A 25952-nucleotide genomic window follows, 5' to 3' on the forward strand; every position below is an offset into this window, starting at 1 on the left:
TGTAGCTCCCTCAGGGTCACCTTGCGCAACTTCCCGATCCTGTCGACCTCCTGCTTAAGCAAACTCAATTTATCATCAGGTAACCGACACTCCATCCTTTCGGGTATCGATTACAATGCCTAAAAAACTTAAGATGGTGCAAGGTCCTTCCGTTTTTTCTTCTGCTAACGGTACGCCAAAATGCTCCACTACCTACACCATAGTACCTAACAAATTCCTACACAACAACGATTGCGGGGGGCCTATAAACAAGAGGTCATCCAAATAATGAATGACCGACTTAACAGAAGCCAAGTCCTTCACTACCCATTCCAAAAAGGTGCTAAACGTTTCAAACAAAGAACATGAAATAGCACAACCCATAGGCAAACACCTATCCACATAGTACTCCCCTTCCCAAAAACAACCTAACAACGGGATGCTATCCGGGTGAACTGGCAACAACCTAAAGGCCGACTCGATGTCAATCTTAGCTAGCAACGAGCCTGGCCCGTAACTCCGTACCCAATGCACCGCCTCATCGAATGATGTATATTAAACCGAACATAATTCCTGCGCAATGCCATCATTAACCGAAAGCCCCTTCGGGTACGACAAATGCTGAATTAAAAGGAACTTATTCAGCTCTTTCTTGGGCACAACCCCCAACGGCGAAACAATCACCTTGCTACTAGGCAATTCCTGAAACGGTCCAGCCATCCTGCCTAATTCCACCTCCTTAGCCAACTTCACACTAACCACTTCCGGATGAAGGGAAGCCGACGTCAAATTTTTAACTGAAAAGGGGACCTCATGATCAGGAAGAGGGATTCTAAACCCTTCCAAAAACCATCTGCAATGACCTTAGCCTTCAACTGATCCGGATACCTACCGTATATTCCGGCGTATGAGACGACTTTTGAAGACTGAAAAATCTTCTGTCTAGTCTGGGGTCGTCTTATACGCCGGTAATGCTTTTGAACTTTCAGAAATTGACATGCGGGGATACTCTGGGGGTGTTAATAAGCTGCCGTGGCCGTATCCCTGCCATGTCGGAGTTAATATAAGGTGGAGGGAGTTAAAATACGGCGGCGGTAGGTCCAGACAGTCAGCGCTTCTGTGCTGAAACTGACACATCGCTGCGTATTCCCAGCTCCGGACACAGCGCAGGGCTTCTGTGCCGACAGCTTTCACTTGTCACAGAAGCGCTGCGCTGTGTCCGGAGCTGGGAAGTTCGCATCGCTTCTGTGACAATATATGAAAAGCCGGCAATTCAGCAGCGGCATAAGCCGGCACCCGACAATTTAGAATAGAAAGAATAGAGCTTCACACATAGATTAGATAGATAGAAACATGTCAGTCACATATATATGAAGTACTGTGACAGTATTGCTTACTGTACTTGTCATTTAGTGTAAAGGATTTATTAAAACAAATAATAGTGTTTTCATGAACCGTCTCTTTAAAAAAGCCGGCCGGCAATTCAGCATCTGTACCCGACAATTTATAACAGAAAGAATAGAGCATCACACATAGATTAGATAGATAGAAACATGTCAGTCACATATATATGAAGTACAGTGATAGTGTTGGTTACTGTACTTGTCATCTAGTGTTAAAATAAAGGATTTATTTAAAAAAAAATTGGCGTGGGGTTCCCCTTAATTTTAGGCTCTAGCGGAGGTTAAGCAGACGGCTGGGGCAGATGTTTGAAGCCTGGGAAGGGGGTAATACCCACGGAGCTTCCCAGGCTACTAATATCAGCCCCCAGCTGAATACCTAGCCTTTACTAGCTATTAAAATGGGGGACCCCCCAAAAAAAATGACGTGGGGTCCCCCCTAATTTAATAGCTAGCAAAGGCTAGGCAGACAGCTGGGGGCTGATATTAATAGCCCAGGAAGGGAGCCATGAATATTGGCCCCCTCCCAGGCTAGAAACACCAGGCGTCAGCCGCCCCAGAAATGGCGCATTCATAGGATGCGCCAATTCTGGCACTTAGCCTCGCTCTTCCACGCTGCCCTGTAGCGGTGGCAGGGGGTAATAGGGTTGGGGTTGATGTCAGCTTATAATGCCAGCTGACATCAAGCCCAGGTTAGTAATGGAGAGGCGTCTATAAGACACCCCCATTACTAACCCCATAGTCAAAGTTAAAAGAAAACACAAACACCCAGAGTAAAGTCCTTTAATTGAAATAAAGACACAATCCTTTATTGTTCTAAATTAAACCATACTTACCATCACGCCCATTCCAGCTGAAGCCAACGATCTCCTGCAATAAAAGAAAAATAATAAAGCAACATCATCCTTACCTTTCCATGGTTCCCACGACAGCTTCAGCTCTGCTACATCGAGATGACAGGCTGGACCGCAGCAGAACGCTGCCATCCAGCCTGTCATCCCGCAGACACTGAGAAGCGCAGGCATGCTTGCGCTCTGCAGTGTCTGGCTGTGACGGCATCCAGATGAGCCGACAATGAACTCAGCTCACCTCCTGGACGTCCGTCACTGACAGCGTGGGAAACTTCTACTGCGCATGCGGGGAGCAGGAGAATTTTCCCACGCTGTCAGTGACGTGCATGAGGTGAGCCGAGTTCATTGGACATGATCTCGGCTCATCTGGATGCCGTCACAGTCAGACACTGAGGAGCACAAGCATGCCTGCGCTTCTCAGTGTCTGCCGCATGGCAAGCTGAACGGCAGCGTTCTGCTGCGGTCCAGCCTGTCATGTGAATGTAGCAGAGCTGGACCGGTCCTGGGAACCATGGAGAGGTAAGGATGAGGTTGCTTTATTATTTTACTTTTATTGCAGGAGATCGTTGGCTTCAGCTGGAATGGGCGTGATGGTAAGTATGGTTTAATTTAGAACATTAAAAAATTGTGTCTTTATTTCAATTAAAGGACTTTATTCTGGGTGTTGTGTTTTTTTTAATTACTTTACTAGAAATTCATGGCGGTCATGTCTAATATTGGCGTGACCCCATGAATTTCGGGCTTAGGGCCAGCTGATAATGCCAAGCTGGCCCTAACCCCTTTATTACCCAGTGAGCCACCGCACCAGGGCCCTGGATGAGTTGGGTACAGCGCCAGAAGATGGCGCTTCTATGAACGCGCCATTTTCCGGGGTGGCTGCGGACTGCAATTTGCAGCGGGTGGGGCCCAGAAAGCTTGGGCCTCCCTGCGCTGCAGATTCCAGCCCCCAGCTGCCTAGTTGTACCTGGCTGGACACAAAAATAGGGCGAAGCCCTACGTATTTTTTTTTTAATTATTTCATGAAATAATTAAAAAAAAAAGGGCTTCCCTATATTGTTGTGTCTGGCCAGGTACAAATAGGCAGCTGGTGGTTGGGGGCAGCCCGTTCCTGCCTGCTGTACCTGGCTGGACACAAAAATATGGCGAAGCCCACGTCAACATTTTTGGGAAAAATTAATTACAAAATTAATAATAATTTAGGGACTGCATCTTTATTAACCCCTCAATTGTCATTTAGTGTTAAAATAAAGGATTTTTTAAAAAGAAAATTGGCGTGGGATCCACCATCATTATAGTCTCTAGCGGAGGTTAAGCAGACGGCTGGGGCAGATGTTTGAAGTCTGGGAAGGGGGTAATACCCACGGAGCTTCCCAGGCTACTAATATCAGCCCCCAGCTGAATACCTAGCCTTTACTAGCTATTAGAATGGGGGACCCCCCCAAAAAATGACGTGGGGTCCCCCCTATTTTAATATGTTTATGAGTGACAGTTTTCCTGCTATATACCTGCATGTCATAAGAATTTAAATTAAAAAAGGACCATGTTAAATTCAAATCTGTTTTTTTTTAATTTTTACCGGTGTTTGGTATGCGTTGGAAAAGGGGTAGTCTTATACGGTGAATATATCCTAAACTCTATATTTTAACAGGAAAGTAGGGGGGTCGTCTTATACACCAGGTCGTCTTATACGCCGGAATATACGGTACTTAGAAAGGGGGCCATCGCGTGAACCCTCACCGGAGTCACCCCCTTGACCGGTACCCACTGTCGGCTTTCCCTTACCCTTCTTAAAGCATTTTGATGCTCCATTTGAACTTCCATTACAATGGGAGCACACATGTTTAAATCTACAGGAGGTCCCGTACTTGCATTGGCCGTCATTAAATTGCCAGCAAGTTCCCGCCTCCTTTTTAGAGCTGTGTGCCCCCTGACTACTTCCCCCGTGTCCTGCTGATTGGTTCCCATTACTGCTGCACCCGTGAAAGGACTGCCCATACCTCACTGGGGCCATAACCTTCAGCCACAACCCAATGTCCTTTTGATTCCATCTGATCTCCGGGCGGACTGCTTTTCTCTGCCGAAATTGCACATCATATGGTAACCACGCCTGACCCCCGTAAGTACGATGAGCCTCCCCAATAGCATCAAGGTAGCAAAATAAACCTGAGCAATTATCCGGAGCTTTTTCCCCAGTAACGCTAGCCAATATTGCAAAAGCCTGCAACCAATTAACAAACGTCTGAGGAATCAACCTCCACCTACGCTTCTCTTCTTTCTCTTTTTTACTATCGTCCTTTTTTCCCTTATCCAGATTAAACTTTTCCAGCGGAAGAAGGGAAAAAATTTCAACATAGTCATCCCACCAAATTTTTTCCTTTACCTCTTTTTTTAAGTGTGCCCCCAATGGCCCCTCAAAGCACACATATACCTCCCCTTTCGCCCTATCATCCAGTTTTACGGTATCCGCTTTGTCCTTCTCTGTCTGTACACAAACCGATATCCCAGAAGGTGTCCCGGCTGCATTCACCGCCGACCTGGCCGACTCACTCCCCACCTGCGACAACACCGGTTGACTAGGTACCCACGCCGCCGCAGGTAACAGCCCTCCTTGATTAACTCCACCGCCGTCTATTCTAGCCAAAATTTGCGACATGCTAAACAAAATATCCCTAAGACCCACTACGTCTGACCCACGACCTCCCCTAATATTTTCCCCGCTGGGCCCAGCGAACTGCCTATCACCTCCCCCATCCACTAATGACCCAGCAGGTGACAAACAATACATGGACGCATACTCACCAAGCTGAGCAGGTGCTGTGTCCCCGCCAGCCGAACATCCCGAGTCCTGATGAATCCTGGATTCACCTTGATCCTCGCCACACTCCAATCCGCCAGACTCCTGCTGCTGCTCAAGGCCCGTCACCAGGGGGAACCTGGGCACGAGCCGATGTCCCCGCAGATCGTCTTCCGACAGTCCCGGCTCCGGTCCTCCCCGCCATCCGTGGCACTCCTCGACTTCCAGACCCGGACTCCCTAGCTCGATCCGTGGTGGTCCGTGGGTGACTGCCAGGCATCCCTGTGCTGCTGCCCGCCGCTCCGCTGCCATGGATTTGCTGACGCGAGCCAGGCAGCAGGTCCCCGAATTGCTGCTGCCTGCCCGTGCACCGGGGCTGCTGTCTCCCTTTGCTGATGTTACTGGCAGGCACCCCGACTGGTACATCGCCAGGTGTGCCTGCCGTGCTGGTGGTCCCTCTGGTACCCTCATCCGCTCTGGGGCTCCGATTCCTGGTGGGTAAGCGGCGCCGTGCAGCGACGCCGACTCCTGCAGTGGGGGGAATGTCCAAGCGCCGACCGCTCACTTCCTGAGCGCCCCTGTCACGTGACGCTGCTTCCGGAAGTGACGTTTGACATACTTCCGGTAAGGCCCCGCCCACCGGAAGGTGACGCGGCTGCAGCGCGGGCCTTGCTTCCGGCGCGGCCCGGGCTCTGGTATTGCGGCGCGCCGCCGGAGCAGGCCGCACTACAGCTGAACGGGGCACTTCAGTCGCGGACCGCGACCCGATGCTGGAGGAGCCCGCAGGCCTGCTGGGCGGATTCCTGCCGCGGCGGGCGCGCTGGCGGGGCGTTCCGCCGGTGCGCTCACCGGACGCAGCAGGGTCCCCCGAGGGGCTCCGCAGCCTGCGCCTGCTGCCCGTGCTAACCATCTCCGGGGAAAGCCTCTCGGGGGGGCACGTCCTCCTGCCGCTTCTTCCAGCTCCTGACGGAGGTTCTTCTGCCCCGGCGTTCCCCAGCAATCCCGACAGCTGGGACTCCAGCCACCCTCCACGCCTGGATCTGGCAGCCTCCCTCACTCTGGCGATCAGGGAATCCATGGTTTCCATAGTCCTGGTAAGTGTACCCAACAATGGGAAAGTGGCAGTTTTTTTTTTTTTTTTTTTGAGTTCAGCAACTTTCCCCACTGACTTCCTTCCTGGACTGACCGTTTTCCCGCACTTTTCCCTATTATATCCCCCCACCTTTTCCAATGCCCGCCCCTCCAGGCTTATAACCAATCCCGATATTGGGATTTAAAATTACACCCTCCTGGCCCATCCTGGTCATGTGGGGCTTCCATCTAGTTACACTTGCTTCCAGCCCCCTTCTGTCAAGGGCACTTTATTTCCTAAACAGGGTGAAAACATTTTGCACTGGTCTATGAACACCATCCCCAGAGGAAGTCACAATTTCCCTTTCCTGAAAAGACAATTTCTGGAGAACCCTAAGAAACCCACACAAACATCGGGAGAAGATAAACTATATGACGATTTTATCCAATGTTGGACTTGAAACTAGGACTACAGCAATTCCCAAAACCATGTCGGCAAAAGACTAATATTAAAATCTTTCCATCCAACACCAATGCTGCGCCCAATATATCCCTTCCCAGATCCCATCTCCAGAATATCTCCTCTTGGCATGTTTCAGTTAGGAAATTTCAAGTGGATCAGTCATCAGGTTTCGCAAAAAAAATTAAATACTGTAAGGATTTCTGACTCTGGCAGCGGTTGATGTAGGTACCGGCACAAGGTAGCTTGGTGCAAAACAATGGTAGATTTATTAAAGTCCATAAATCTTCACAGAAAAGAAAACAGCCTTTCCTTAGCACAAAGCTAACGCAAAACAATAAAACAAACAGTCCTCAATACAACAGACAGGGGCTCTACCGTTTAAAGCGCAGTAAGTTCTGGTCAGTCCCTCCCAGCAGACTGCTCAGTATAACACAGGTTTTTTCCTCATTCCACACACAGACCGCAGTGAAGCAGCACCAGCTGCCTTAAATAGCCTGTTCCAAGTCCTGGGACTTAAGGTAAGGGAACGGCCAATCCCTCCCAGCTCTAATGGCTGCTCCTAAAACCTGGACCCCAAATTCAGGCCCATTAAAGCACTTCTCAGCACTATACGTGCTGAAGCCTAGTTCTCCAGGTCCTACATCACCAAGGCTGGGCACCTCTGTGCCACATACCCCCCGTTCAGGATCTGTCCAGCTGCCACCTTACAATATATTATTAAATAAATCTCTTATAGCTGATGAGGCTGATGTGGTAACTTTTAAAACCCATGTCAGACTGGCTGCGTAATCCTTCTTGAAAGCTTATGATTTTATGAGTCCAGCTATAAAGCGGGACTCTTAAAATTCTCATTTTTATTTTAAGATTATGCAGCCGTTCTGACATGGATGTTCATAGTAAATACACCAGCCTCATCAAGTCTAAAGATCGAAATCACGATTTTATAAATTTGCTTTAAAGACTCTGATGGCCTGGCTGTCAGGCTGCTGTGGCCAAGGACAATCACCAACAATTTTGCATCAACACTAAGTGAGTGACGCGCGTTGCCCTTCAGTTTCACGCAGCTACTGCATGCTCTGAGTTTTAGGCCTAATAGTCGCACGTTGACTGACAAAGTCAAGTGGTGTCAAAGGGGCAAAATACTTTTTTGCTACAGGCTGGACTTGTGTCTTCTTTTAACCTTAAACTATGGGTCAACACTTCTTGAACGATTCGTTTCTATCAGGATGAGGCCTCAGCTTGGCCATAAGAGAATAATGTCAGGAGAGGTTATTGCTTATAACAACCATCTGTAAACAAGAAAAGAAATGCTGGGAGTTGTTATCCCATACAACCACAGGACACATAATTTACGACGTCGTGACCTCCCATGTAAAGTAACCGGATATGTCCTGTGTTGGTGTTTCTCTTCTGGCCACCTAGAAGGTCCAATCTGATGTGTTTGCCTCCGTTAGGACCAGTTCACGGCTATGGAAAGTATGTCGTCTGTTTGTATAACAACTTTTTTTGGATTAAATTCACAGAAGATGAAGGAAAACCGCGCACTTATGAGCAGCGCTTATTGTGACTTACATAAACAGTAAACCGTATGTGCAACATTTACAATGTTCAGATAACAAACCGTCTGTAAACAGTCATCTGAAAGAAAGCCGCGGGAGCAGTAATGCTATATTCCTCATTACATGGGGGATCAGTAGTTTGCACCGGTGTCTAGTAGCCCTAAGGCTATGTTCACACGTGCTGTTTTTGCAATGAAAAATGCAGCATTTTACTATCGATAGAAAAAGTGAATGAGATTTCTGATGTCACATGCACAGGTTGCTTATTTTCAATAGTTTCATATCTGCAGCTTGTCAATTCTTTCATAATTTTTTGCAGAATTTTTCACTCATTCTAATGAATGGGAAAAACACATAAAAAAAGCACTAATTTTGTTCAGCGTTTTTCCTGCCAACACATCAGATTTTTCCTCCGAAAATCCTAAACATGTGAACATAACTTTTTTGCTGTGTTTTTTTTTCTCTGCAAATTAAAAGCGGCTTTTTACAGAACCAGCAAAAGCTATGAGATTTCATGCACACGCTTGTTTTTTTTTTTTCCTGCCTGAGTTTGAGAACTGCATCATTTTTTTTTTAAATCCGCAGCATGTCATTTCTTTTTGCGTTTTTGCAGTGTTTTTTTTTTTTTTTTCACCCATAGAAAACAATGAGAAAGTGAAAAAACTGCTGCAAAAAAACGCAACAAATGTTTTCAAGGAATTTTGGCAGCATTTTTGGTGAATAAAACATGTACTGTAGACAAACTACACATGTAATCCACGAAAACAAAAAATCTTGTGAAAACGTCTCGTAGATGCAGAAAAACTGGTGTTTTCAAAGCAGCGTATTTACTGCCAAGAGATCAGGTTTTGACTGCAGAAAAAAAGCTGCGTGCAAATATAGCCTAAATCTCTGAGTAGCAATTAGCCTATGGCATCATCTGCGTAGAGTTGCCATTTTTAAAGTGTACCAGTCATTTCAGGTGACTTATATCTGCCATTTTTCACTAGTTTATCCCTCTGCAGACTCGGAAGCAAACTATCAGTTTTTCCTAAGTTCATCTCCAGAGTAAAACTGCTGTTGTCTCTTATACACTGCACACACAATGAAAAAGATCCTGCTCTGCTATCTCCCTGTAGCAGTCCCCCACAGACAGCAGCATGGAGCACAGCATGGACTCACAGTACTGAGCAGTGCAACACTGATTCCAGCTCTCTGGTGAGATAAAACAATTACTAGTGTAACACCTGCACATGGAGCTGTCAGAGCAGCTACTGGTATACTGGGACTTACAGACACTAATCGTTTTTTCCCTGAGCTGCAGTGGACTACAATTCCCATGGACCCTTGTTTCAGTCAGATGACACAGCCTGGAAGGATAGGAGGGAGGAGGGACTTGGGGGAGGGAGCTGGAGAGAAAGTGAAAGTAAAACTAGAGAGGAAAGGGAGTGTGGCAGCTTGTTGTTGTGAAAGACGGAGCGCTGTGGACTTGTATCCCTCTACGCTGCGGAGCGTTGCCGTCCCCTCTGATATACTCGCGCTGCTGGAGAGAGCGCGGCCCTGTCACCCGGTGAAGCAAGTGACATCAAGGACTCGGAGAGTTCTGCCGGCACTCCCACCGTATAAAGGCCTGAATCCTGCCACCCCCAGCTGGTGTCCAGGGAAACATACGACCGGTTGAGACGCACCGTGAGTGCCCCTTTTGAGACTTGTGGTTCTACCAGCGCCAGTTACAGTGAGTACACTACGCCCCAGACTTTTTACGTTAATGTTCATCTAAGTGCACCAACGGTTATAAATTTGCGCGCCAACATCCGCGGCAACTAGGCCCCAACGTTTGGACTGAGTTAATACAAGAAAAGGGAAACCCTGCTACGTTATATTTGCAGGGTTGGGGAAGAATTAGATTGTGATGTGTATATGATTTTTATAGAGCACCGTTACCTGTATTGTATGTTATTTCTTTAAATCCACCTCATTTCTGCTGCATAGCAATAAACCTGTTAAATCGTTTTACTCCTGTCCCGGATGAGTGTGTACTGAGCTGTGGCAGGGGCTTCCCGAATCAGCCCCTGGCAGAAGATATCAGTCCTTCTGCAGTCCCCGTGAGAGCTCCAATCAAGATTCAGGTGGAGGCACTGCGCCCTAGAGAGGTGAGACCCCCCATAACACCCAGCGTACCGTGGAAGCCCAAAAGGGGTGTTACACTAGAAAACAGCAGCACTGTCTTTGGGTCTTTCCCATCATCAGGTCCATCATTCTCTTTACTCCTACTTTCATTCCCCATCTATACATTTTTCTGGGCAGCATGTTTCTCTCGACTCTGAAAACTACTGGAGTTTTAACTTTTAACTTTTAAGGACCTGTGCACATGACCGTATAAATCAGACAAGTGCTGTCCGTGGTTTTGACGGATAGCACTCGCACTCAGGTTATTCTATGGAGCTGTGGACATGTTCGATTTTTTCCTTTGACCACCCGGCATGGAACATGCATGATTTGCCTCCGAGAATTGAATGGATCTGAGTGTGGTCCGAATTTCACGGTCTGACTGAATGGGGAACATTTTTTTTTCTCTTCACCTCCAAGAAAATCAGATCCCACTCTGAGCAAACTCTGATCAGAGTCTGATTAGCATAATTGGACTGATTTTCTTGGATGGAGAGAAAGAAATCATCTGCACCTGGGAGAAGGAAGTATTTTTCCATAATAAAATATTACAAAGTTTGTTATATTCACTTGTGCTACTGACTTACTGTATACAAAGTTTCTTAAAGCAAATCGATCATCAAGTTTTTGCTACCCCATCTAACAGCAGCAGGGCTGCCATCAGGAATTTCAGGTCCCCATACTGGCAAAATTTTCAGGCTCCCTTTAAACTCCGCCCAGGATCCACCCCAGCTCCGCCTCCATATCTCAAACCTTCCACAGTCCCACAGTCCACTCTTGGAAAAACTCCACTTCTGCACCACGTCCTCACCAATCATACATTAACAGTTCCCATCGTACACCATATGACATACATAGCCAGCAGCTTTTGTTTTGGCCAAAAGATTTTTTAAGCCGCCACCACGACAAGGTAGACTCTTCTGGCCGGGCGCTACTCTACTCTAACCTATTAAACATTTCTTATAATACCCAATACTCTTTTTAGGTATATTTTTATCTATTTTTCTTTAAGGGAGATTAAACATTTTATAAACTAATTGAAACCAAATTGTGATAATTTTTTAAAATAAAATTTACAACGTGAAAAATCAGTGGCAGTATTGCTATTTTTCCAAACCCCCTCAGAAAAAGTTAATAAATTAATCTGTAATTTACGTGTAACCCAAAATGGTGGCACCAAAAACTACAACTTGTTCCGCAATAAACATGGCCCATACAGCTACATCAATGGCAAAAAAAGTTATAAGTATTAGGTAACTAGAATATCCCCTTTAAGACAAGCAACTGTGCCTTATTGCAGGCAGGCAGCAGTCAGTAGGGTAGCACTTAGTAGTTTGCAGGCGTCGGATTCGCTGGACTACATCGGACTTGCGTGGGGATTTTTTTTTTTAATAAAGTGCTGAACCAGGGAAAGTGTCTTTTTTTTATTTCTCTGTGTTTATGTGTACGTTGGTTCAGGTTTCCATTTGTGGACTATGTCGGATTCGGTGCACTACGTTGGACCTGCGTGGAATTTTTTTTTTTATAACATGGTGAACCAGGGAAAGTGTCAGGGAGTGTTTATTTCAATAAAGTATTTTATTCTGTGCATGCTTCCTTTTTATTACTGGGTTAGTATTGGGGGTGTCTGATAGACACCCCTCTATTACTAGCACCAGGGCTTGATGTCAGTTGTGTTTTTCGACAACTCACAGCTGACATCAACCCTAAGCACCATTACCCCCGATTGCCAATGCACCAGGGCATCGGGAAGAGCAAAGGCGAAGCGCCAGAATTGGAGTATCTCATGTGATACGCCACTTCTGGGGTGACTGTGGGCTGGTATTTTTAGGCTGGCAAAGGCCCAATAACCATGGACTTTCCCAGCCTGATAATATCAGCCTGCAGCTGTCTGCTTTACCTTTGCTGGCTACAAAAAATGGGTGGGACCCCACGTCATTTTTTTCATTTATTTATTTATTACGTTACTGGAAAGCTGTCCGATAACCTCCAAGGCACTAAAGGGTGCAATTTTCTAGTGTGTTGTGGGATGGTGCAATTATACTGTATATCTGCCCAATATATTGCGCATATATATATTTATACGACATATTATGAAATTATAAATATATCACTGTGAAGCCCAGCTGTGATTGGTATCACAGATCCTAGAAGGGTGTATTAAAGGATTCCTCCACAAGAGGCCCCCATAACCATTCACACATCTCCACCTTCCACCTCAGACCACCAGAGGGAGATATATAAGGGAAGGTGGAGCCAGGCAGCGGAGAGTCTAGTTGGAGTCAGAGTCTGGGTTAGCAGTGAGTCCAGTGCAGTCTGAGAAGAGTTACCTCAGAGGACAAAAGCCTGTTCCAGCTCCTGCAATTGCTATCCTGCAGTGGAGCTTATCCAGATCAAGACTCGGTGTAGCTCAGTGAGGTGAGCTTAAGGTGTGCTGGCGCCATAAGATCGGTGAAACGCGGCACGCTGCCGTTAGTGTGAGTAGCCTATTGAGGGCCCGAGTAGGCCAAAGGCGAAGAGTAGAGAGTTAGCTCATAGGGGGCAGAGGAGCTTAATTAGCTCACCCCGAAGAAGCAGTTACCGGACACCGGGTCCGAAGCTTGCCGGGATCTCCACGACCCAGTAAGATAAACCGAAATCCCTGGAGAACTACAGGTCCCAGGATCGCTAAAGTGCTGATACATACCAGAGCCAGGAGACACATAGGCCCCGTTGTTCGGAAGCGTGCAATCCAAAAGAAGGCCCTACCAGAAGGTCAGCCAGCGCAGGACAGAGACAAAGTTAGGCCTAGCTCCAGGCAGGTCAGAAACTTACTACGCAGAAGCAGAACCAGGAGGCCCAAAACCTGCTCATTGGGGAGGATCCGGACATACACACTTCACCCTACAGTGCCCCGGGGAGTGCCTGAAATTCCACCAGTAAAAGGTACTGAAGTGACTATCGTGTCTGTCCCTGTTCTTGCTCTGGCCCGGTGGAGTCTCTTTGTCCTGCATCCCCGTTCTTATACTGCCCTGAGGCCCAGCTCCACCTGTGGGGAGCTATACCATCAAGCTGCCTTATCACCAGCCTCAGTGGACCACTGCGCAGCGCTGGTGATCCTCACCAGAAGCCACAGGTGGCGTCACAAACTCTTTCTTTTATAAAAACAACCGATTATCAACCCCATTTTTAAGGAGAGACCCCAGGGTACGGGCCCGGGAGCCGACCACCGCGATATCCCTAACGGCCAGGCCAAAGGCCCGGGTACCGAGTTATCCCCATTCCCCTGGGCTAGTCATCTCTTTCCTGGCGTCACGAACAGGATCGCGTGCCCGCTGCAATGACAAAGTGTTTTGCCCGTTGCCACCGGGTACTGTGCGCCTTTATTCTGAACTGTGTACGTAAAGTTGTGGTGAAGATTGCCGCCATTGTTGGGTCGCCGAGCGAGAAGAAGGGCGTAACCGCGAGAAAATAAGAGCGCGAAGTCCCGGATACGCCCCATGCCTCGACGTCAAAGCAGGAAGCGCCAGGTCCTGAAAGGAGCATCGCTGAACGCTCTGACATAGGACGCAAGCAACGCAAGGTCCTGAAGACAACCGTCGCCTGCGGAGCTGCGGCCTACCGGAAGAAAAACCAGAAGGTAGGCCACGGTTAACTATGGGGGCGCTAAGATGTCCGTCGAACAGCAGAACGCCGACCTACCGGTCAACGTTTCTGAAGTTCAGCCCGCGCCCGATAATGTTCAGGCCGAAGCCGCCGCTCCACCAGCAGCGCCTGTAACACCTGTTATTCCTATGACTATACCGTACATTCCTGGAGCAAAGTGGCTCCCCCAGTACAACGGCAAACCAGATACCCTGTCTGGATTCAAGCGGAAGATATGTGGTATTTTGGATATGTACTCTATGACCGGCAAAGAGCCGCCGTTGTATTAGGACAACTAACCGATGCTGCGGAGCGGGAAGTGGAAACATGGTTGGCCGCAGACCAGGAGTCAGTGTCCGCAATATTCCAAAAACTACAGACTGTCTTTGAGGACCTTACTGAGGCGGTCCTCCGGATGAGGTTCTACAGCTGTTCCCAACAACCAGAGGACAATGTTAGGGACTACAAAATGCTGAAGGAACAGTTTGTCCGGGGACTGAGGTCTCCAGAGGAGCAGGACTGTGCGTTGGTGGTCCCTGGATCATCCAGATGCCACCTTTGACAATCTCAAGGACATGGCTATAAAAGGACTGCAGCCCCTGGAAGCAAACGCCATCCAACGTTACCAGGGTGGAGCTACCCCAGTACCTGCTACACCCACCTTTTCCCCAGTGGCTGCTGAAGCTAAGGTTCCAGCAACGTCCCCTAAAGAACTGGACAGTCTGTGCTCTGAGGTGCGTCAGTTGAGCAAAACCCTGACCACCGTGCTGAGTGCCCTGCAGCTGCGGACGGAGCCCGAGGAAGGAGGGAAGATCCTGCTAGCCGACAGCCCTGAGGATGTCCCCTGGATGCGGAGGAGGAGGAGGCCAACACCACCCTCGCCAAGGACCATTGACCAGCGCCGCCCACCGAGGGAACCAACCTGCTACCGATGCCGTAGGACCGGACACATCGCCCAGAATGGTCCTTTAAACGAGAAAACCCTGGGTCCGAGGGCCGACACCCAGGAGTAGACTCACCAGGCCCATCAGACTGGTACAACAGGTTTGTCGGAGGAAGACCTTTCCTGTCCATTGTGTTGGACGGGATCCCGATGCATGCCCTGCTGGACACAGGATCTCAGGTAACCATCATGCCTGAAGTCCTCTACAAGAGGTTCTGGTCCATGGACGATCTACGTCCACCAGCTCCAAATTTGTCTGTATATGCTTCAAATGGACTCCCCCTTAACCTACTCGGGGTTAAGAATGTGACTGTAAAGGTAGGGAGAGTGGAGCTGAAGGACCAGGGACTAATTGTAGTGGAGACTAACCCTGATGACAGCAACCCATATATGGTACTAGGCACTAATGTTGTTGGTAACTGTTTGGGAGAGGTTGTGTTCTTGCTCCAACAGATCGCTGACACTGCCAGATCGAGACAGAGGAGGGCGCTGCAGAGAGAGATCCGCGTCCTGATGTATCAACAGCAAGTAAAGTTAACAGATGGTGAAATCGGTAACGTGAGGGTAACAGACCCAATACCCATTGTCGTTCCCCCAATGAGTGAAATGCTCATCTGGTGTAGAGCTGCCATAGGTCTTAGAGGACAGAGCTACCAGGCGGTAGTAGAACCCCTTTGCTCTGAGCACAGACCCACGCTCTTAACTGCCAGGGGAGTGGTGGATGTACGTAATGGGAGGGTGCCTGTCCGTCTTCTTAACCTAGGGGAAGATGAGGTCAAACTGCCACGTTATGCCACTGTTGCCAAATTACATGCTGTCAATAATAACTGCATCCATGAGGCGGAGTCCTTAACCTCACCAGATGAAGTAGAGGATAATGACCCTGCAACCCAGGTGGAGGATTGGTGTCAACAGCTCCATGTTGGGACATACACCACTCCTGCCCATCAAAAACAGGGTGTACACCGGGTGATTCAAGAATACTCGCAGGTGTTCAGTAAACATCCACTTGACTTCGGGAGGGTTAAGGGGGTTCAACATCATATCCCCACGGGCAACCATTCCCCAATCAAGGAACGCTATAGGCCTAAACCCCCAGCTCACTACCAGAAGGCAAAAAAAATGCTGCATGACATGAGGAAGGCGGGAGTAATTAGGGATAGTTGTAGTCCCTGGGCGGCTCCCCTAGTGCTGGTTAGGAAAAAGAACGGGAGCATGAGAATGTGTGTAGATTACTGTCAAGTAAATCGCATTACACATAAAGATGCATACCCTTTGCCACGCATAGAGGAGTCCCTAGCTGCCTTAAAGTCTGCAAATTACTTTTCTACCCTTGACCTCACTAGTGGGTACTGGCAAGTCGCTGTGGCTGAGGAGGATTGGGAGAAGACGGCCTTCACCACACCGATGGGACACTGCGAGTTCAACGGTATGCCATTTGGACTTTGCAATGCCCCGGAACGTTCCAGAGACTGATGGAGTGCTGCCTGGGACACCGCAACTTCGAGACTGTGTTACTTTACCTGGATGATGTAATTGTGTACTCCAGAACGTACGAGGACCACCTGAAACACCTGGCAGAGGTATTTGAGTCACTGTCCCGGTACGGGATGAAGTTGAAGCCCTCAAAGTGCCACCTGCTCAAGAGGAAGGTACAGTACCGGGGCACATTTTCAGTCCGGAAGGGGTAGCACCAGACCCGGAGAAGGTCACTGCCATCCAGAAATGGCCGGAGCCAAAGAACCTCAAGGAGGTGCGTCAGTTCTTGGGACTAATAGGATACTACCGGAGGTTCGTAAAGGACTACACTAAGAAGGCAGCTCCTCTGCAAGACCTCCTGGTAGGGCAGTCCCCCAAAGGCAAAAACCCCCCATTTCATTGGGGTAAAGAACAGGCTGAATCATTTCAAGAAATGAAGGAGATCCTGACAGGTGATGAGATCCTAGCCTATCCTGACTACAGTCAACCGTTCCTGCTGTATACAGATGCCAGCAACGAAGGACTGGGAGCTGTCTTGAGTCAGAAGCAGAATGGCCAGGACAAAGTCATCGCATATGCAAGCAGGAAGCTCCGCCCGACTGAGAGGAACCCAGAGAACTATAGCAGCTTTAAGTTAGAGTTCCTGGCCTTCTTCTGGGCCATCACAGAAAGGTTCAAGCACTACTTAGCCTCCAGTAAGTTCACTGCCTACACTGACAATAATCCCTTAACTCATCTTGAAACAGCCAAGCTGGGAGCCATGGAACAACGATGGATGGTTCGGCTGTCAAATTACCAATTCACCATAAAGTACCGGGCGGGCCGCAAGAACGCCAACGCCGATGCCTTATCCAGGATGCCTCACCAGTCAGACACGGAGGAAGAAGTGGATGACTTGGAAGAGATTGAGCTACCTGCCTTTCACCGGAATGGGATGATCCATGAGCAACGAGCCTCCAGGAAGCAGCGTGGAAAGACATTAAACCCCCTGCCTCACCACAGCTGGAAAGAGACCCAGGACAGCGACCCGGTTGTCAGCCGCATCAAACAGCTGATAACCCAAGAAGGTGCCTCCCTGAGAAAGATGCGTCTCTGCAAGCAAAGCAGCTGTGGAACGAGAGAAGCCAGCTGTTTATCTACCGTGAGAAGCTGTGCCGGAGGTACATCAATCCAAAAACTCATGAGATGGTATGGCAGATAGTAGTCCCTAAGACAGACATCCAGATGGTATTAGAAGCTTACCACGATCAGGCGGGGCACTTTGGCTGGAAAAAGCTAGAGACCCTGCTGAAGTGTCGATTCTACTGGGTAGGAATGCGCAGCTCCATTGAGAGGTGGTGCCGGGACTGTGGACCCTGTGGCCTAAGAAGAAAAGACTTCAGCAGCCAGAAGGCACCCCTGCAACCCATCAAGACAACTCGACCAACGGAAATCGTGGCCCTGGACGATGTCAAGCTGTCCCCCTGCAGGTCAGGGTACTCCTATGCTCTGACTATGGTGGATCATTACTCACGTTTCCTGGTGGTCGCCCCAGTCAAAGACCTGATAGCAGAGACAGCAGCAAAGACGTTCCAAGCGTACTTCTGCAGACCCTATGGATACCCTGAGCAAGTATTGACTGACCAAGGCCCGGCCTTTGAGGCTGAATTGTTCAAAGAGTTCTGCCATCTGTACGGGTGTAAAAAGATCAGGACTACACCGTACCACCCCCAAACTAACGGACTCTGTGAAAAGATGAATAACATCATCATCGATCTACTGAAGACCATACCACTAGAAGAGAGAAACCAGTGGCCAGACCTACTACCTGACCTAGTGGATCTGTATAATCACATACCAGTAAGTTCCACCAATTGCACTCCGGCATATCTCATGCGAGCAAGACCAGGGAAGTTGCCCATGGACCTGGAGCTTGGTGTGGTAGAACCTGAAGCTGATATGACCACTGAGGACTGGGACACCACCAGACAAGAGCAGTACAGAAGGGTACAAGTTTGTGTCAAGGACAGTCTTACTCGGGTGAGAGAAAAACAGGAAATTCAATACAACAAAAACGCACCCACAGAACCTTTCACACCTGGTGAAGCAGTACTAAAAAGGAAAAGACGCAACCACAAACTCGACGACCAGTGGGAAAAAGACCCCTACACTGTGTTACCATCAAGATTTGACAACAAAAAGACCTGCGTAATTAGTAGTGATGGAGGAAGAACCTCTGCTACAGTGTCCAGGGACCATCTAAAATTGTGTCCTCATCTACTAAAGACTCAGGAAGAAGTGTCTCTCACAACCCAGGAAGAACCTAAAGAAGCGGTGATACACACTGACCTAGGAGACTTCCCAACGGATTGGCCTCAAATAGGAGGTGCAGTAATTATTCCAGTACTCCAATTCTATGAACAGCCAGAAAACCCTCCACAGCAAGTTGAACCTGTAAGTGCTGTAGAAGACCCAGCTCGAGAAGTATCCCCGGATGAAGGATCCCCGGCAGGAGCGGAGCAAGAGGGCCCAGCCAATGGTAGACTTGCCAGTCCAAGAGAGAGGTTAAGGCAGTTTTACAACATGGTTACACATAGAACTGGTAGAGTAACTGAGGATATAGACACTGACACCCCACCACCTATTGCACTACGCAGATCAGTACGCAGCACAAGAGGTAAACCTCCTGTTAGGTACACTCAGTAAATAGTCAAAGTTTCTGAAAATATATATAGTTACCCCTGGGGTATTGAGTATTAATTAGTAATGTTGAATTACTGTGTATTTTCATGCACACGTTTATTAATTTGTGCTTTTTCCTATTAATTCTTTAATTGCATAATGAACTGCGTGGCTGAGGACTATGTGCAGCCCAAAAACTGCTTTTGTATATAATTGCGCTCCCTGGAGTGCCCCTTTTAAGTGACCTCAGAAGGAAAACCTGTCTGGAGTGGCTCTCTTGGAGGTCCAACTCGGGATCTTCATGCCCTGCAGCCACCCCAAGGCCTACGTAGAGGGTTTAGGACAGGTCCCTCAAAAACCACCAAAGTACTCTACCTTGTGAGATGGACATCCTGTATGGGAACCTTACCATAGGAGACTTGGATTCTGAGGGCACTCTGTAATTATTTTGTTATGCAACGTTTAAGATTCGTGCCTCCCATAAAGGGAAGAATGTTCTAGTATTGCTTATGTTTCCTATTGTTACTGTTTTTATAAAATGTACTTCAGCCCGGGAGTGCTGAGTTTAACTAGGGGGGAATGTGAAGCCCAGCTGTGCTTGGTATCACAGATCCTAGAAGGGTGTATTAAAGGATTCCTCCACAAGAGGCCCCCATAACCATTCACACATCTTCACCTTCCACCTCAGACCACAAGAGGGAGCCCGTTAGGGAGATATATAAGGGAAGGTGGAGCCAGGCAGCGGAGAGTCTAGTTGGAGTCAGAGTCTGGGTTAGCAGTGAGTCCAGTGCAGTCTGAGAAGAGTTACCTCAGAGGACAAAAGCCTGTTCCAGCTCCTGCAATTGCTATCCTGCAGTGGAGCTTATCCAGATCAAGACTCGGTGTAGCTCAGTGAGGTGAGCTTTAGGTGTGCCGGCGCCATAAGATCGGTGAAACGCGGCACGCTTGCCGTTAGTGTGAGTAGCCTATTGAGGGCCCGAGTAGGCCAAAGGCGAAGAGTAGAGAGTTAGTTCATAGGGGGCAGAGGAGCTTAATTAGCTCACCCCGAAGAAGAAGCAGTTACCGGACAACGGGTCCGAAGCTTGCCGGGATCTCCACGACCCAGTGAGATAAACCGGAATCCCTGGAGAACTACAGGTCCCAGGATCGCTAAAGTGCTGATACGTACCAGAGCCAGGAGACACATAGGCCCCGTTGTTCGGAAGCGTGCACTCCAAAAGAAGGCCCTACCACAAGGTCAGCCAGCGCAGGACAGAGACAAAGTTAGGCCTAGCTCCAGGCAGGTCAGAAACTTACTACGCAGAAGCAGAACCAGGAGGCCCAAAACCTTCTCATTGGGGAGGATCCGGACATACACACTTCACCCTACAGTGCCCCGGGGAGTGCCTGAAATTCCACCAGTAAAAGGTACTGAAGTGACTATCATGTCCGTCCCTGTTCTTGTTCTGGCCCGGCGGAGTCTCTTTGTCCTGCATCCCCGTTCTTATACTGCCCTGAGGCCCAGCTCCACCTGTGGGGAGCTATACCATCAAGCTGCCTTATCACCGGCCTCAGTGGACTGTGCAGCGCTGGTGATCCTCAGCAGAAGCCACAGGTGGCGTCACGAACTCTTTCTTTTATAAAAACAACCGATTATCAACCCCCTTTTAAAGGAGAGACCCCAGGGTACGGGCCCGGGAGCCGACCACCGCGACATCCCTAACGGCCAGGCCAAAGGCCCGGGTACCGAGTTATCCCCATTCCCCTGGGCTAGTCATCACCGTGTGCACGAGACCTCAGGATTCTCATTCACTTTGCTGGCATCAGCAAACCCTTCAGGTTTTGTAACAAATCCATGCAGCAAAAACGCAACGTGTGCACACAGTCTTACTGTCTTGTATTGGATTATGTAGAACATTGCATCCATTATTGCAAGAATTAATCTCTGTGCTCATGGCTAGGGCCGGCGATCGATAAACTAAGCATAAATCATTGTATATTTGGTATACATGTCACACCACAAGCAGTTTGCTGGGCAGGTGGCCACATTTGGAAATGACAAGTACGTGTAGAGAAGAGGAGCCAAACGACTCATCCACTCATTCATGTCTGTTATTTAGGCTAAGTCCCCCAGCTTGTACCCGCTCTACGCTCGCTCCGGAGGACGCAGAACATAAAATGTTATGACAATTCTAAGATCCGACACCAAACAAATAATAAAAAATTACAAATATTGAAGGGGCGCTACTTGTTCCAATATTATATGTATGAAGAGTCCTATGATTGGCTGCAGTGGTTATTATTTGCAAAACAAGTAAATGAAGACCAGCAGGGATTAATTAATAGTAGGCACTGGACAGGCAGATGGTTAAATAGTTTTTTCGGTTTTAGGCTATGTTCACACATTGCGTTTTTTTATGTAAATTTTAAGCTGTGTTTTACAGTACCAGCAAAAGCTATAAGATTTCAGAAATCTCATGTACGCTCTTAATTTTTTTTTCCTGACTTAATTGGAAAACTGCTGCGTTTTTGCAAACTGCAGCATGTTACTTCTTTCAGCGTTTTTGCAGCATTTTCTTTAACCCATAGAAAGCAATGAATAAGTGCAAAAACGCAGGTATCAGGTTTTGCTGCGTTTTTGTGCAAAAACCTCAAGAAGTTGCATCATGATTTTTTTTTTATGCACTAAACTTTATCAGCCTACACAAGAAACAAATGTACCTCATAAAAACAGGAAAAAAACACTGCAAAAAACGCAGCAAAAACTCAGCAAAACCTGCGTTTTGCAAGCCGATTTTTGCCTGCAGAGAAAAATGCAGCAAAAACGCAACGTGTGAACATAGCCTTAGAAATGTTCAGCCACTGAACTCCGTGAGAGTAGCTGTGATCAGTGATTGGCTGCAGTGCTGTCGGTGTGACGTCAGAATTGCAGACAATCTACAGAAACTTGGGCAGTGGCAGAGACTCTGCATTGGAACCAGGAGAGCTAAATAAAGAAAACTTTGTTTTTTTTTCTTTTTTGCGACCTGCAGCTTGGGACAGAACTTGAAAATGGAAAACCCCTCTAAGTATTAGTATGCACTAACTTCCCGAGCATTCACTATCAGCAGGAGCATCCAGAATTTTATCTTTCAACTGTAAAACTATGCAGAGGGTGTGGAGCTGTACAGATATATTAAGAAATGAATAACAAAAAGAAATAATGAAGTCTGTTCATGTAGACATTAAAAAATGGCCCAAGCAATTTTTCAGATCAGGAAGAAAAATCAAAGCCAGTTACTATCAACTTCCACTCTGTATAGCCTCTGATGACCACAGGGGGATACTGGAACTTTTCTTCATGTTATCACCCAACTTCCCAATCACAGATTGTTACTGTTATCTTTCCTGCTGAACAACCTCCAGTAACCAGAGGAATGGGGAGCGGAAGTTACAGGAACATTTCATTATGTTATCACCCCTCCTATCCAAAACTTATAGAATAGAGATCTTAATATGAAAAGATCACTCTCTCTGATTATTTTTCCAGATTTTTCAGCAAATCCCTACACATTTCTACAGAACCTTACATCAGAGGTAACGTAAGAAGCAGGGGCATAATGATCATGGTCGCAGAGAGTGTGAACGTGACCGGGCCCATGTTGGAGGTGGCCCGTCGAAGGCAATTTCACCTGGATGTGCATCCTCGGACGTACATGCCAATCAGAGGCCGGCAGCAGACGTCGGCTTGCCAGTGACGTCATGCGCTGCCCGTGCCTGCACATAGAAGTCAGCTGCCGGCCTCTACCCCAGCTATGGAGGAGGATACCACATGTTGCGGGAGTGGAGGAAGGTAAGAATAATTGTTTGCTTATTTTTAAAATGCTCTGGAGAAGAACCAAAGAGGCTCAGGTTGGGGAACATTATACCCGAATGGGGGACATTATACCAGGATGGGGGACATTATACCAGGATGGGGGACATTATACCAGAATGGGGGACATTATACCAGGATGGGGAACATTATACCAGAATGGGGAACATTATACCAGGATGGGAAACATTATACCAGGATGGGAAACATTATACCCGAATGGGGAACATTATACCAGAATGGGGGACATTATACCAGGATGGGGGACATTATACCAGAATGGGGGACATTATACCAGGATGGGGAACATTATACCAGAATGGGGAACATTATACCAGGATGGGGGACATTATACCAGGATGGGGAACATTATACCAGGATGAAAAACATTATACCAGGATGGGGAACATTATACCAGGATGGGGAACATTATACCAGAATGGGGAACATTATAACAGAATGGGGAACATTATACCAGGATGGGGAACATTATACCAGAATGGGGAACATTATACCAGGATGGGGAACATTATACCAGGATGGGAAACATTATACCAGAATGGGGGACATTATACCAGAATGGGGGACATTATACCAGGATGGGGAACATTATACCAGGATGGAGAACATTATACCAGGATGGAGAACATTATACCAGGATGGGAAACATTATACCAGGATGGGGACACATTATACCAGGATGGGGAAATTATACCAAGATGGAGGACATTATACCAGGATGAGGGTCATTATACCAGAATGGGGGACATTATGCCAGGATGGGGAACATTATACCAGGATGAAAAACATTATACCAGGATGGGGAACATTATACCAGGATGGGGAACATTATGCCAGAATGGGGGACATTATACCAGGATGGGGGACATTATACCAGGATGGGGGACATAATACCAAAATAGGGACATTATACTAGAATGGGGGACATTATACCATGGGGGCTATTATATCAGGATGGGGGACATAATACTAAAATGGAGATATTATAACAGGATGGGGGACGAACACTCATGTCTTTATAGTATCTAGAACGCTACAAGGGCCCACACATCTGACCAACAGATCCTTGGGGGCACAGGTCAAAATTTTGCATCGGGGCCCATAGTCATCTGATGGTCACAATGTAAAAACATAAGACTGCTGCTCTTTTCTGTGCAGTTTAAAAATGGTATGCCATGAAATACCACCTGACAGAGGCCGATAGGCCACAACATCATGTAAATGGGGGCGTATGATTACATTAAGAGCATGTGCTGCCAGCTCTCCTGGTACATGTACAAAACATATTGAGATCAGATGTGAACGAGGGACAAATGCTTCTCAATCCTAAGAGATATTTTTGGAATATCAGTAAAATGGACCCTGCTATGACATTTATATGCACTAAAATGGCATATGGACAGGTGTTGTCTTTCTGAAATATCTCCTAATTTACATTTTTCAGATGACACCAGTAGCTTACCAAAACTTCAAGTTTTTTTGCTGTTTTTTAAACCTTTTATATTTTTTTTTCCAAATGTAAAAAAAAATGGTGTAAGTCGGTCAAATGGAATCATTAGTTATTTGATAACCACTGGTGTAATTATACTCGTCTATATAAAATTGCGTCTTTCATCCCATCCCAGTAGTCATCGTCTTTTTAAGCCATCCATCAACCATGTAATTATTGCTTGACGGAAAGAAACATTACCACACATCTCTTGTACTCCCATCAGCCCAGATAGAATTTTTCCAGTTCTCAAATACACAATGATGTCGTGGGCATAGACACATGATTAAACCTAGGAAACGAGTATTTGAAGTCTTTGCCAAGACGAGGAGAAAATGAAGAACAATGTACCTCTTGTAAATGCGCCTCTTTCTTCTTCGATGACAAATTCAAGTGTTTCTCCAATATTGAATAATATTTCTCACTCTCTTTGTCAAACTTCTTCTTTCCTTCCTAAAAACATGAAAGACGAAACATTAACATTCGGCATGCAATAGTAATTACAGACTAACAAGCTTAGCGTGCCTTCCTCAAGGACCACTAAAGCCAACATACGAGGTGGTGAAATATGAGACAACGTCTTGTAATGTTCTCCATTGTAGCGTCGTAGCATTACCATAGTCTCTGTATGCCCATACGAATCTACAGGGCATGCTGGGATTAGTGGTTTCAAGCGTTAAACATATTGTACGCTGTCAGGGACGTCAGAGAGACGACATCGGGGAGATCACACAATATCCAACCGCTGCTGTCACTTTGTCCGGATTTCATCAGGAATTCGCGAGCACACAAACCCGACTACTCACTACGGAGCTATCAGCAAGCGAGCAGAAAGCGTATGGCGTGAGGAACAATCAGAGAAAATGTATAATTGAAACAAGTCACCAATTCTGTATTTATCACCCACTCCTGGTTTTGGTTTCCACTCCTGAGAAAAAGTACTGACCGAATGCTGACCAAACATTGATAGTGGAGCCGTGGCCTAATCCAACATATCCAAATCAAAAGACCACAAGTCATGTTGGTATTTGTGGTTTTAAAGAGGTTGTCCAGGCTTGGGCTTCAAGTCTGCATTCACTCTATATGACTGTAGACTTGTGAATCCTCACAGCGCGCGGTCAGGATTCTCCAAGTGTGCAATATTCATATTTTCAGCAACATTCCGACTAGACATGTCTAGCCTCACTCAAGTCACTTGTATTGAGTGAGGCCAAGCATGGCCAGTTGGCACGTGACCGAATGTATGCAAATCGCATACTTGCAGTCATGTGCCCAAACACTCCCGGCACCAGAGAATCCTGACAGTGCGCACTGTGCACACTGTGAGGATTCACAAGTCTGCAGTAACACAGAGTGACTACAGACTTGAATCCCAAGCCTGGACAATCACTTTAAGCAGTGTAGGACTAAATCCTGGAGTATTAAGGAGGATTTATCACCAGGTCAAAAGTGGGCAATTTTTACTCTTATTTTATTCCCGCTGCTTCCGAGTATTCCATTGATACGTTTCCAGATATGGGCTTTTTTATTTAGTGCTACTTTTGTGGTCTATACAAAGGGGGTGTGATTCTCTGTGGTCGTGTCTTTATGCTGCTTTTCATTATTGGGCCACGTTCACACGTTCAGTATTTGGTCAGT

General features: G+C 47.3%; 1 protein-coding gene across 2 annotated transcripts in view; it reads right to left on the reverse strand.

Moving 5' to 3' along the window:
* The window catches only part of ARHGAP42 (Rho GTPase activating protein 42), a 343252-nt gene that overhangs the window by 105100 nt on the left and 212200 nt on the right, over nucleotides 1–25952 (reverse strand). For both annotated transcript variants that reach the window (XM_073662146.1, XM_073662140.1), the window contains one exon: nucleotides 24666–24767. In XM_073662146.1, coding sequence (XP_073518247.1) covers nucleotides 24666–24767 — 102 coding nt within the window. The remainder of the gene's footprint in view (nucleotides 1–24665; nucleotides 24768–25952) is intronic.

Source organism: Phyllobates terribilis, unplaced genomic scaffold (assembly GCF_046119375.1).
Source record: "Phyllobates terribilis strain yellow unplaced genomic scaffold, ASM4611937v1 Scaffold_2__4_contigs__length_985480577, whole genome shotgun sequence".
Lineage (NCBI taxonomy): Eukaryota > Metazoa > Chordata > Amphibia > Anura > Dendrobatidae > Phyllobates > Phyllobates terribilis.